At 44.4% G+C, this 13025-nt stretch overlaps 1 protein-coding gene across 1 annotated transcript in view; it reads left to right on the forward strand.

The window, feature by feature from the left end:
* The window catches only part of LOC147998796 (uncharacterized), a 172548-nt gene extending 159798 nt beyond the window's left edge, over positions 1 to 12750 (forward strand). Inside the window, exons 4-6 of the mRNA XM_087595374.1 lie at positions 5445 to 5503; positions 7277 to 7305; positions 8126 to 12750. Of these exons, the coding sequence (XP_087451500.1) occupies positions 5445 to 5503; positions 7277 to 7305 (88 nt within the window). The 3' untranslated portion in view covers positions 8126 to 12750. The remainder of the gene's footprint in view (positions 1 to 5444; positions 5504 to 7276; positions 7306 to 8125) is intronic.
* The last annotated feature ends 275 nt before the right edge of the window (positions 12751 to 13025 follow it).

Raw genomic sequence — 13025 nt, forward strand, 5'->3', positions numbered from 1 at the left:
GGAAGAAAAATGACTGCGACTGCACATCCAACGGGGTCAGAACCTAGAACCCACCACACAGAGAAGCCTGGAAACGCAACACAGAAAGTGTCCAATTAGAAAACATTTGAAAGATCGGACCAGACATTTCAGTGAAGAGGATCCATAGGGGGATCCACAGGCAGAGATGCCAATGAGGACCATAACGAGATGCTGTGACAGAGCCATCAAAGGAGCTAGGAATAGAGTAGTAGGAATCTCAAATGCTGTGGCTGCAGGGAAACTAGATCACTTACACACTGCAAGTGGGATTGTAAAACAGTGCAGCATTTTGGGAAACACTTGGCCAGTTTAAAAAAAAAAAAAAAAACTACTGAATGCAGGGTTGGAGAAACGGCTCAGTAGATAAAGTGCTTGCTGTGCATAGCTCCCCACCTCCATAAAATGTCAGGGGTGGTGGTCCCTGCCTGTAAACAGAGACAGAGAAACAGGGACAGGAGGGTTGCAGGAGCATGCTGGCCAGGCGGTCCAGTAAGAGGATGCCTCAAAAAGAAGGTATAGAGCAACTGAGGAAGACAGGCAATATCTATCTTTGCCTCTCCATGTAAGCACATGGGCACATGCACCCCACACAGGTATACACATATGTATTCACATACGCCCACACACCTACACACAGGTGCTCACACACACTTGTATACATGTTCTAAACATGCAGTTATAGCCCGGCAGTTGTATGTGGGCCATACATATTATGATACACTATTCAGGAAAAAAGAAAAGAAAGGACAAACTAATGGGATATGCCTGTGTAGACGGGTTTCCTGAAGGGCACGTTGAGTGAAAAATCCCACCGTTTTGTTAGAGATAAAATGAAGTTAATCCGGCCATAGATGTAGATGTAAGCGCTCCCATGTTATGAAGACTGATATGCTTGGTATTTTGACTGTGTAATGCAAGATGTTATGGTCAGATACCACTATGTGAAGGACACATGGACATTCTTTACGTTGTCTTTACAACTGCATATGAGTAACAATTGTCTGAAGAGAAAAAAGTTTAAAGAAAATGTCACGAATACCAAATAAAAATGAATCTCTTGGGGCCAGAGAGGTGGCTCAGTGGTTAAAGGTACTTATCACCAAGTTTAATGCCACCAAACCTGATGACCTGAGTTCAATCTCCAGAAGTCACATTGTGTGAGGAGAGAACCAACTCCCATAAGTCGTCCTCTGACCTTATCTACACACACACAGATGCACACTCAAACACACACTCACAATAGGAAAAAAATACATGTGTGCATCTACCTGCCAGACATTAGGACTCCTGTCTCTACTCTCAGAACTTGGAAGACTGAAACAGGATTTCAAGTTCAAGGCCAGCCTAGGATATATATATATAGCAAGCGTGAGGCCAACTGAGCTGTGTAGTGAGACTCTCGAAATACCGAACTACACATGGCACACTTAACCACTGTCTTCGGATTCCTGCCGTCCAATTCCTCTTCCTTTGAGCCTTTGCAGGCCGTCTCTTGGCAGCTTGGAGTGTGCTGCAACTCTTCGCACCTTCCCCCTGGTTGTAGGTCTTCGCATGCGTGAGTCATGCCATCCTACTTACTGTGTGCTCGAGATAGAGTTTCCGTTTGTCAAAATTCTATCTAGGTGAATTTTCATATCTGCTTTGCCCCCCTTTCCCTCACATTATTTTCCTTCTGCTCCTTCGGTGATTTAAAATATAGACACTCGATCTACTGCAGCTTAATTAATTCATTTCAAGTCTCTGATGTTGCAGCGGGAGAGCCGGCTCGCTCTCTGCCATCTCCTAACATAAATGAAAACATGGCGCTCCTCCGTGATGCCAGAATGCATGGAGATGGCTCTTCACCAGCAAGCAGGCAGTCAGGTCTGCCGAGGACACCAGCTGGCTGGCCTCCAATTCACTTCCGACCTGCTGCTGTGCACCTGGAGATGGCGTCAGCTCTGACAGGTTGAGGCCTCGGATCCTCATGCCGATCCCATGTCAGATATCAGCCCCAAGTCCAGGCCTTCCTTCGTGACTTCTGACCCATGTCTTCACAATGGGGCTTTCATACCCTGATCCCACACATACCTCACCCCTGCTCAGCTCATGGAATTTCATAAAAACACTGTGCTTTTAGTGATGGGTTTATCCTAAAGGACACTTAAAAAATACTGATAAGTATTGGGTGAAAGAGAAGTCTTGGAGGGTACTGGGTCAAGAACCTCTGCTCTTTGCAGTCCCAGCATGTAAGTGAGATCTGTTCCCTACCCCTAAGCCCCTATGAGCTTGGCTGTCTAGATGCTCTCTCTGTCTCACTTGTTCTTTTTACAGAGCCGTCTCTGCACAACCAAGATTTACGCATGGAGACCTGTGCTGAAATGAGATTAGACAGAAGGGTATGCCCTAATGCCATCAGATGGAGAGAGGAACCCTACAGGGCCCATCTGTCTAGCATCCCCTTACCCCCTCCAGGGAATGGAACAGGACCCCTTTCTGGAATGAGGGTCTTAGAATCTGCTGTGTGGCAAGGTAGACGGGAGAGTGTCTCTCTGGCCTGCTCATACCAGGAAGACAGGGAGTGGGTGATTGGAGTATGCCTTTAGTTTCTATGACCCATTGTGGGGAAAAGAAATTCTAGTTTCCATGGTGCACTTTTGAGAAATGAAAGGGACAAATGAAGGGGACAAAGGAGCTTATAAGAGAGGGAAGAAGGGAAGGAGAGAGAAGCGAGCTAGAGAGAGAGCTCCAAGATTATGGTGAAGAATGCTTGATTAGCATTCTGGGGAGGGGACCAGTGAGGAGAAAATAGTATGAGGGTTGTCTTAGGGTTTCACCGCTGTGAGCAGACACCATGACCAATGCAAGTCTTACGAAGGACAACATTTAATTGGGGCTGGCTTTCAGTTTCAGAGGTTCAGTTCCATTATCATCAAGGCAGGAGCATGGCAGGATTAAGCAGGCATGGTGCAGGCAGAGCTCAGAGTTCTGCATCTTCATCTGAAGGCTGCTAGCAGAAGACTGATTTCTGGGCAGCTAGGATGAGTCTTAAAGCCCACAGCCAAAGTGACACGCCTACTCCAACAAGGCCTCACCTACTCCAATAGGGCCTTACCTTCTAATAGTGCCACTCCCTGGGCCGAGCATATGTAAACCATCACAAGGGTCAACAGGGTAAAGGAACAAATCGGAAAAAAATATATTGATGCTTATGTCACAATTAAATCCATTACTTTGTGTGCTAACTTAAAAAGATGAATCACTCTTGGCCCATGAGATGGTTCTGTGGGTAAGGGTATTATGCCAAGACAGATGAGTTTGTTGATTCTCCCCAGTGACCCACATGTAGGAAGGGGAAAAACAGTTTCTGCTTACATGCACTGTCTGGTGCACAAGTGTGCATGCACGGGCATACAGTACTACTACTAATTATTATCGTAATGTAATTAAAAATGATCACTCTGCACCAGGTGGGGTGGCACACATCTTTAATCCCAGCACTAGGGAGGCAGAGGCAGGCTGATGTCTGAGTCTGAGGCCAAGCTGGTTTATAGAGTGAGTTCTAGGATAGCCTGAGCCACACAGAGAAACCTCGTCTTGAAAAACAAACCAAAAAAAAGAAGAAAAAAAAAAAAGGACCATTCTGAGGCATCCCAAAGCTGATCCAAGAAGCAAGAACAGAAGGGCAAATACTGTTCTACCATCTATTATTCTTGTTCTAGTGTTCCAGGAAATATCAAGAGGTATGGAACTTACTAGCCAAGGACCACGGATGAAAGTCAAACTACATAAACCAGAGCGGCAGCCAACTGAGCCCGTAGCTTACTGTAGCGTGCTCCCATGTGGTCGCTGCTTCACCCAGTGTTACGGAATTTTCCCTTTGTGAATTTACCCTCAGCGAGGCCTCATAGGATCCCACGAAGCCTGGGTTGGCAGTGCTCTCTGTGACAGTGAACTTGATCGATCTGGGGACTTGGTGGGAATCAAGACAGCTCCCAATCTCCTTGGCCTGAAGCTGTGGCACCGTAGAAGAACCCTTGCCCGGCATCTGAGAGGCCATGGATTCAACTCTCAGCACAGAGGAAACAAACCCAAGTACACCAGTGAACCAATAAATAAAAGCATTGCTTTCTTTGGAGCCTAGTATTTCCACTCCCAAGGCGGGCGGCTTGGGGATTCCTCACCTCACAGGCGACCCAGATATGAATCTCAGCAGCTGTAACCCTGCGTTGTTGCCGGGGTATTGCCTTCTGTTCTACCGGAGGCCTAAATTAATTGTTCATTTTCTTCTTTCTTTTCTCTGTCTCTTTTCACTCGTTTGCAAATTGCTTACGATAACTCTGTGGACTTTATTAACGCGATTCGATGTATTTGATGCAGCCTCCTTTGCTATTTTAAACACACATATTTCAGTTGCCAACGTACACTGGTTTCAACATTTCAGTGAGCTGTGAGATTCTGTCTTCAGTGTAATTCCCTTTATCTTTACCAAATTTCAATACTAGCGCTGCAGAGGTTGTGATTCTGTTTTTAAAAAGGCATTTCAGTCTCTGTGAGGCTAGGCACTTCCTCTTCCACTGAGGCCAGACAAGGCAGCCCAGCTAGAAGAACACATTCTACAGACAGGCAACAAACCTGGAATAGACCTGGTCCCAGTTGTTCTGGACCCACATGAAGCACATCTGCTACATATATGGGCAGGGAGGCCTAGGTCCAGCCCTGTTTGCTCTTTGGTTTGGTGGTTCAGACTTTGAGAGCCACAGGGTCCAGGTTAGTTGACTTTTTTGTCTTCCTGTGGAGTTCCTATCCCCTTCAGGGCCTGCAATCCTTTCTCCTATTCTTCCATAAGAGTCCCCAAGCTCTGTCCACTGTTTGCCTATGGGTGTTTGTGTCTGTCTGAGTCAGCTGCTGGGTGGAGCCTCTCAGAGGACAACTTGCTCCTGTCTGCAAGCCTAACAGACTATCATTAACCTTGTTTGGGATTGGTGGGTCCGTGGGATGGGTTTCAAGTTGGGCCGGTTATTGGTTGGCCATTCCTTCAGTCTCTGCTCCCTTCTCTGGGCCTACATTTCTTTTAGACAGGGTTGACCTTTTTTTTGGGTAGGTTTGTGTCTCCGTCACCCTACTGGGGTTCCTGCCTGGCTACAGGAGGTGACCTCTTGATGTTCCATGAAATCTTGGTCAAGACAGTAGATCCTCTTATTCACTTTTGAATTTGGGAATTTGAAATCAGCATAATTTTATTATCTATCAAATGAACAGTTTTATTCATATGACTTTCTACAACCTTTCCCATATAAAAATTATGCCCCAATTTAAAAATATTTCTATTTTCAGTTGGCGTATGGCAGTTATGCACATTTGTGTATGTAGTATGGTATTTCCAAATCTATATATTAAGTTTAATAATCAGCTAATTGTAATTGGCATGTCTCTGTCCTCAGGCAAACACATTTGCTTTGTGTCAGAAGCTCTGGAAGTCCTCTTTACCAGCTACTTCGAGGTATTCAACTCATTGTGGTGGGCCATGTTATCGTGATGTGTGGATTACTGGGAGGCTGTTCCCTCCTCACCTTTATCCGTCCTGTCTCTGTGCTCCTCACGCCTCATACTCTCCTCAGAGACTGATAACTACATTGTTTCCCACTTCTTGAGATCAGCTTTGTAGATTCTACCTGTAAAGAAAGCATGTGACAGCTTCTCCCTAGTCTCTGACTTTATACTTAAGTCAGTATATTTAAATCAGTGTATAGTATACTTAGATCAGCTGCCTAGGCCCATCTGTGTTGCTACAAATGACAGGATTTCATTCGTCATGGCTGTAAAGTACTCTACTGTGCGTATATCTCACATTTTATTTATCCATCTGACAGTTGATTGTAGTGAGGATTTTGGGTTCTTTAAGCAACCTAGGGATATTGTTAAGATACGTTTTTGTTTCAATCCCAGGCATGGGGGATATGAGGCTGCTTCACAGTAGGTGACAAAGTCCTGTAGCAGAGTGATTTTGTCAGCTACAGGTAATTTCTTACAGTGTGCAAAATTTGGAATTCTGGAAACTTTTCAGAGAATATATAAATTCTAGAGCCCCAATAGGTTGTAGCTGGTTGTTGGTTGTTGGTTGTTGTTGGTTGTTTGTTGTTGGTTGTTGGTTGTTGTTTGGTTGTTGTTTGTTGTTGTTTGTTGGCTGTTGTTGGTTGTTGGTTGTTGGTTGTTGGTTGTTGTTGTTTGTTGGTTGTTGGCTGTTGTTGGTTGTTGTTGGTTGTTGTTTGTTGTTTGTTGTTTGGTTGTTGTTTGTTGTTGTTTGTTGGCTGTTGTTGGTTGTTGTTGGTTGTTGGTTGTTGTTGGTTGTTGTTTGTTGGTTGGTTGGTTGTTGTTGGTTGTTGTTTGTTGGCTGTTGTTGGTTGTTGTTGGTTGTTGTTTGTTGGTTGTTGTTGTTTGTTGGTTGTTGTTGTTGGCTGTTGTTGGTTGTTGTTGGTTGTTGTTTGTTGGCTGTTGTTGGTTGTTGTTGGTTGTTGTTGGTTGGTTGTTGTTGTTTGTTGGTTGTTGTTGTTTGTTGGTTGTTGTTGGTTGTTGGTTGTTGGTTGTTGGCTGTTGTTGTTTGTTGTTTGTTGGCTGTTGTTGGTGTTGTTGGTTGTTGGTTGTTGTTGTTTGTTGGTTGTTGGCTGTTGTTGGTTGTTGTTGGTTGTTGGTTGTTGGTCGGATGCTGCTGGTTGCAGTTTGCTAAGTAAGTAGTATTGTGCAAAGAAGAAAGAAGAAGAAGAAATTAGATATCCTGAGAGCATATATCAAACTTGCTCCAAGGAACTCCCCTCCCCCACTTGGCAGTTAGTAGTCTAACAATAATGAAGGGAGTTCTTGAGGAGTAGGTTTGGAGAAGCAAAGAAAAGTCCAGAAAGTTGAAAATACGTCTTTATTTGGCAAAACTTAGAAAAGTAGTATTGGGCCATATTAAATAGTTGGCTTGGAGGGAGAAAGTATTTAAGATTATTTTCAAGGTTACCTGGAGGAACTCTCTCCCCTCTCTCCTTTTTTCTCTCCTATTGAGTGTTAGAGGTTGAAAGGGTAGGAGAAAAAAGAACCCACAAAGTACCCAAAAGTCTAGCTACAGTTGATTCTATTCGACATTCAAGTCAATTCTGTTACAGTAACATAGATTTTCACATGATACATTATTACTTTGTTATCATGCATGAGTTTTTATGTTGCTTTCATTCCTGCCACCAATGTTGATTCATTTAACGAGTTTTTTTTTTTCTTCCCCTGCTATGGACAGAATACAGGTCACAGGCCTCTACATCCTAGGTGAGTACACTACTGCTAAGTTCTCAGCCTTGATGATATATGTGTATATATATATATATATATATATATATATATATATATATATATATACATATATATATGTATATATGGCATATATACCTCATATATAATATATATCTATATCTATATGTATATGGGGTTTGTGAATAGTTATGATTGAGGAGATCATCCCACAAAGATGCTTCTCTGGGTGTCTCTCATTCATTCCCTTCATGAATAAACAATGTGGCCAAATTAGCTGGGGGAGGCCGATGGGCTTCAAAAACATACATGGCTGTAAAGAGAGGATAACTCTACCCCATTGAAGAGAGTAGATGGACAATTTGGAGGGTGTAAACAACAAGAGACAAACTCCTGCTGGTATTTTTATGCCCAGGTCTGAAAGGGTCAAGGCTGGCTGGGCTGGCTGAAGGGCACCCCTTTTCAGGTGAATCTCAGAGAGGGACACAGAGGGGTGTCGGTTGCTCTGTGGGGTCTCCACAGCAACGCCACCCATGCTCTAAGCAGATAAGGCTGGTTTCCTTAGAAATGATACCAAAAAAAGGGAAGGGAGTTCTTGAGGAGTAGGTTTGGAGAAGCAAAGAAAATTCCAGAAAGCTGAAAATACATCTTTATTTGGCAAAATTTAGGAACTTAGTATTGGGCCATATTAAACAGTTGGCCTGGAGGGAGAAAGTATTTACAATTAATTTCATTGTTACCTGGAGGAACTTTATGTTTTAGGACATAATCATGCAAAAACAAACAAAACAACAACAACTTTTCCTATTGTAAGCGGTTTCTTCATTATATCCATCAGGTGGCAATTTTCTTCTGGCAGAATAGCCAAAGGCTAAGAGAACAAGGAGGCGCTTTGCTGGTGCCATTGTGCTGCGATGAAGAGAAGAACCAATCCCCTCCCTCTGCTCACTGGGCTGCCAGTGGGACGGCCATGTTTCAGCCTCCCAGGCTACAGAATCACTAATGTTAATGGGCACTGAGGGGGCTTGAATCAGAAGGGGCTTCACTGTAAGCGATACTTGTGAGACAGTGAACCTGGCCAGACGATTGAGAAGGGAATTTCAGAATTTGGGGACTGGGTGGGAAGTTTTATGTATGTGGCCCTTGAGAGTGAGAATCCCTGACTCAGGGCAGGCATTCAAGAGCAGTTCTGGAAATGTTGAGTACTGAAATAAGCTGTGTGGAATAGTTTCCATTTTCCTCTCTGGGAGGCTTGCATAGCATCCCCTGACTCAGGAGAATGATCTGGGCTAACCCTGAGAGCTTCTGCATCCTCAGTCTGGTGGAAAGCCCCGTGAGAAACAGTGAGGTAAGGGAGGCCAGGGTGTTTCATCCTGCATCTCTGTTGCTGTGGCTTCTCCGTGAACCACGCACCACAGTCTCTAGGCATGGGCATAGCATGCTGCTTCTGGGCCATCACTATCCTTTCCTACTGCTGAAGCCCAGAGGTGGGTGGGAGCTGCCCAGCTATTGCTGCTGACCTCAAGTCTCTGACTGCTCTGCCTTTTGTTGTTCCCCTATTGGACACAGTGTTATAAGCAATCCCTTTGTTAAACTATAGCCACCAGCCTCTCTCTCCTTCTTTGTCTCTGTCTCTCTGTCTCTGTCTCTGTCTCTGTCTGTCTCTGTCTCTCTCTCTCTCTGTGTATGTGTGTGTGTGTGTGCATATGATTTAGTTTTAGTTTTCCCAATATTCTGACAGATAGGTGAAGTAAAGGAGGTATGTATGATATGCTCCTCTTTCTGAGTTCTGAGAACTTCTAAAGAATTCCTCAGGAAGGTGGGGCAAAATACTATAAAAGAAAAACTGGCCAGTGTCCCTGGGCAAAAGCTTCCTTCTTAAAAAATGTTTCTCAGAACAAATCTCATTGTAACTTCATCATCAAGAGTACAGAAATTAGACCATACGCATAGCAATCAATTCTTACTTTTATGATCTCCCTAAACATAACATTAGACAGAAGGCGAGCTATAATAATCTCCTTCACTCCACGGAGTATGGAAAAATACAATAGAAATCCTCTAGAATCAGGGTCCTTGGGCTTTGTTTTGACACACATGGCCCAGAAAAACAGACCTCTTAATTCTTTTGAACCGTCCTTAACATCCTTTCCTCACTGATAGAATACAGCAATTGGGCCACATGGCTCTTAAATGATCTTGTAACTCTGATAGATTTTGTGATTAACAGGGCACAGAAGGAAGTGGTAGTGTGTGAATAGGGACATTGTGTACAGGGTGAAGACTGGAGAGTGTGGTGTGTATGTGGGTAGTATTAGTGTGTGGTGTGGGGGAGGGCACTGCCCCCGCCAGCGGGGACCCAGTTATTCATGGGGGTCGAGGGGGACCCATACCTGCGGGAGAACGGGTGAGAAAGAGGAGCGAGACCAAGCAGTGTCCTTGTCAAGGTCTGTTTATTGAGAGGAGTGTACAGCATTTAAAGCCCTGAAGCAGGAACTGAAGCTTAGGGTGGCGGGGAGAGAACTGGGAAGTGCCCAAGGACATAAGGTGAATCTCTAAACTGCAAGATATTCTCCTTAGACCAGGAGGCAACAGTCTTCGGGGAACCTGTTCTTTGAAAAGGTCAAGCCCTTCTCGGGAATCTGCTTCAGGGCAGGCTCTAGCTTTGCCTAGTCCCGCAGTTTGGTCCCCAACAGGGCACTGGAAGTCAACTTTGAAGAAATAGAAAACTTCATGGTGTGACTTGGGGTATTGCTTGATGGCACAGAATCAGAAAGCAATGAGGTACTGGCTGTAAGCTCAGCTCACACTGGAACTGGAGTCAAGCAGTACCTGTTTAATGAGCTCTGTGGAATTCTACAAGGAAGAGTATTGGAGGGTCAAAGTTTGGGGATGGGCTCCTACTGGCTAGTTGTATGAACTTGGCTGCTTTCTTGCTCTTTTAAGTTCTTGAGTGAGGTAGAATGAGAGTTTATGCCCTCTAATGGCCCTTCCACATTGGAATTCCAGGAGCCCCTAAATCCGGCTATGTTCTCAGGGAGTTTAGGATTCCTCAGAAGGTAGGATGCTACTTCTTCAAAGCAAGAGGTGGTGATAAAGACAGAGACCAAGGGAGGATGACGAGGAGGGAGAGGCAGTAGACATCTTCACCCTCCTCCCAAGCCTTCTCTTATGGTTAAATGGCATCTTCCTCCCCTTCTATATTAGCTTCAAAGAGTAGTGCCATGTGTACTTTGCTAGTCGTTGTGGCTGTTGACAAATACTCAAGGATTCCTTTCCGTCCAGAAAAGATTCTATTTATGTGTGACCTAAAGCATATATGACAATATAAACTACAAAAGAATTCTCAATGTAACAGTGTTTACAAGGCACACAATCACATTAGCACATTGCCTTGGCCTCTCCTGGGCACTGTAAGGAGCTCCACACACACAGAGAGGCGAAGGAAGCTTCAGCTTTTCTACTACTTTCCGAGAGCACTTTCACTCCCGACTGCTGCTAGAAACCCGTGTTTTTATCTCTTCAGAAGCTCTATATGGCTGTCTACCTTGAGTTAGTTCCTGAACTATGATAAAAAATGGAGACCTGCCACATTGCGGTGAAAGATTTCTAAGCCTGTGCGTGACATGATGTGTCCATATCAAGCTTGTATGGGGACTGCGGAAGCAGCTGCCAGCACAGAGCTCCCACCACCTGGGCTCTCTGGATTACCAGAACCTCACGGTCACAGGGGCACTGTGAACAGAACAAGCCATGGATAGTGTGGAACCAAGGAGACTTCGGGGGTTTTGTTGTTGATGTTGTTACCACAGTATACTCTAGCCAATTTGACTGTAACAGCGAGGCCTGATGTGCTTCTACGGGTATGGTGGTATTTATTCTGGAAGATCAGATCAAGCTCAGAAAGACTAGGTGTATCAGTAGTGAGTGGGTAGCCACCTGCAATGGAGCCCAGGCGGCTTGGCCCTTAGGCTCTGTTGGTGATGGAATGTGGTCCAGGACCCACTTGCAAGGCATCTGCATTACCTGTCAACTCTGTTTCTCTTCTGGTGAGCCCTAGTGGAGTCTAGACGTCTCCTGGAGCAAATGCTTCACATCCTTTTACATGGTCCAGCCGGGTCTCTAAGGGGAAATGTTATCAGGCAGATGAAACCCCCCAGAGAAGGAGCACTGGTTCTCTTTTCTGGAATCCAGGTGAGTTAGAAAAGTGTGCATTTTGAGTATATAAAGACACATTCACACCTCATCTATTTCGGACTGTGGTTATTACCAACCCCACCACACCCCAGGGAAAACTGAGTCTTAAGAGAAATCGCTTTAAATTCTTAGTGATCGTTAGACCAAAACCAGTGGGTATATTTTGACTTAGGGAAAAACAGGTGCCTCAAGGAAAGACTCATTTCCCAGGAAGTGCTCTACAAGCCCCTAGGTACACTTCCAGTTCTAATGCCAAGGGCCAAGAGGAAGGAAAGGATTCCCATTGGCTGAAGATAGTTGGTCCAGGGCACTGATAGAAACAGCTCAGGACTCAGAGTAGCTCATCTGGCAGGGGATCACTAGGCTTGTGCTGCATAAAGACCCATTAGGAAAGTGAAAAAATATTGCTGGCAGAATTGCATTAGGCAGTGTTACCCTCAATATAGTTCGGTCCTGTCCACCACCATCCTGTCTTTGATTCCGGAAGGCTTTGTCAGATGGGAACTGTTATGCTGGAGAAGCCATTACGTAAGTGCAGACTTTCCCTTTGTGAGAATAAAACCTCGTGAACTCTGGAGCCTTCAGAATCCCTTTACCGATAGGTAAGAACTCAACAGTCAAATATTCTTCTAAAATTAGCTTTTCTGTTGGCTTAGGCTTCCTATTCCCTCATATGCACTTTCTTTGTTCCTCTGCTTTCTGTTTTGTTTGTTTTTTTTAATTACCCCAAAACCTATCACTTCATGAGATTTCCATGATTTAGAGCAACTTACAGAGTAGAAAGCACAAGCTAGACAAAGAGGCAAGCCTCAGGAAAACTAGATATGTTTTCTTTCTACTACACTGTTCTCCTCAAAATAAATAAATTTCAAGTCTAAATAATTCTTCACGAGTAGAACAATACCCCCAGTGTTCAGAATAGTGGGGAAAACTACAGTGTTGTTAGAAGGAGGCTATTATATAGATTTCCTGTGGATTGCCAATGGTTGGCTCATTGCGATACAGGAAAGTATATCTAAAAGTCTGAGCATTTGCTTCTGGTGTTTCCAAAGGTCCATCATGGGCTGGTGAGTTTAACTTGTTATATTCTGAGTGATTCTCATTATTTAGGACACCAACTGGGTGAATACAGGAGGCTGAGCGGAACCTTTGCTGACACGTGGACCCCCCTGGGGGACATTTTATATATAATCTGTCTGATGTAAGCTCGATTTCTTTGACATTTCTCTCTTTCATAAGAATAAAAGGCTACAAGAAGTGTCTGTTTATTTTAGTTTTACTTCTGTTTGTGTTCCGAGAAGCAGGAGGCTCATAACCCTCTGGCTTCTTACCATCTTTCCAATGAGTCTATCTATGACTTCATCCATCATCCTAGCCTCCTAGATAGCTAGGAAGAGACAATTAGCAGTTAGTCTCATTCCTTCAAGCAGAACTCCTGCCACAAGTGAAATATATTCTCTCCTGTCTCCCAAGCTGGAACTCCCCTGTGTCCTCATCCATTGCCTTGCATCAAGGGCCAGGGAGTGCAGAAAAATCTCTTC

Source organism: Rattus norvegicus, chromosome 19 (assembly GCF_021556685.1).
Source record: "Rattus norvegicus strain SHRSP/BbbUtx chromosome 19, alternate assembly SHRSP_T2T, whole genome shotgun sequence".
NCBI classification, from domain to species: domain Eukaryota; kingdom Metazoa; phylum Chordata; class Mammalia; order Rodentia; family Muridae; genus Rattus; species Rattus norvegicus.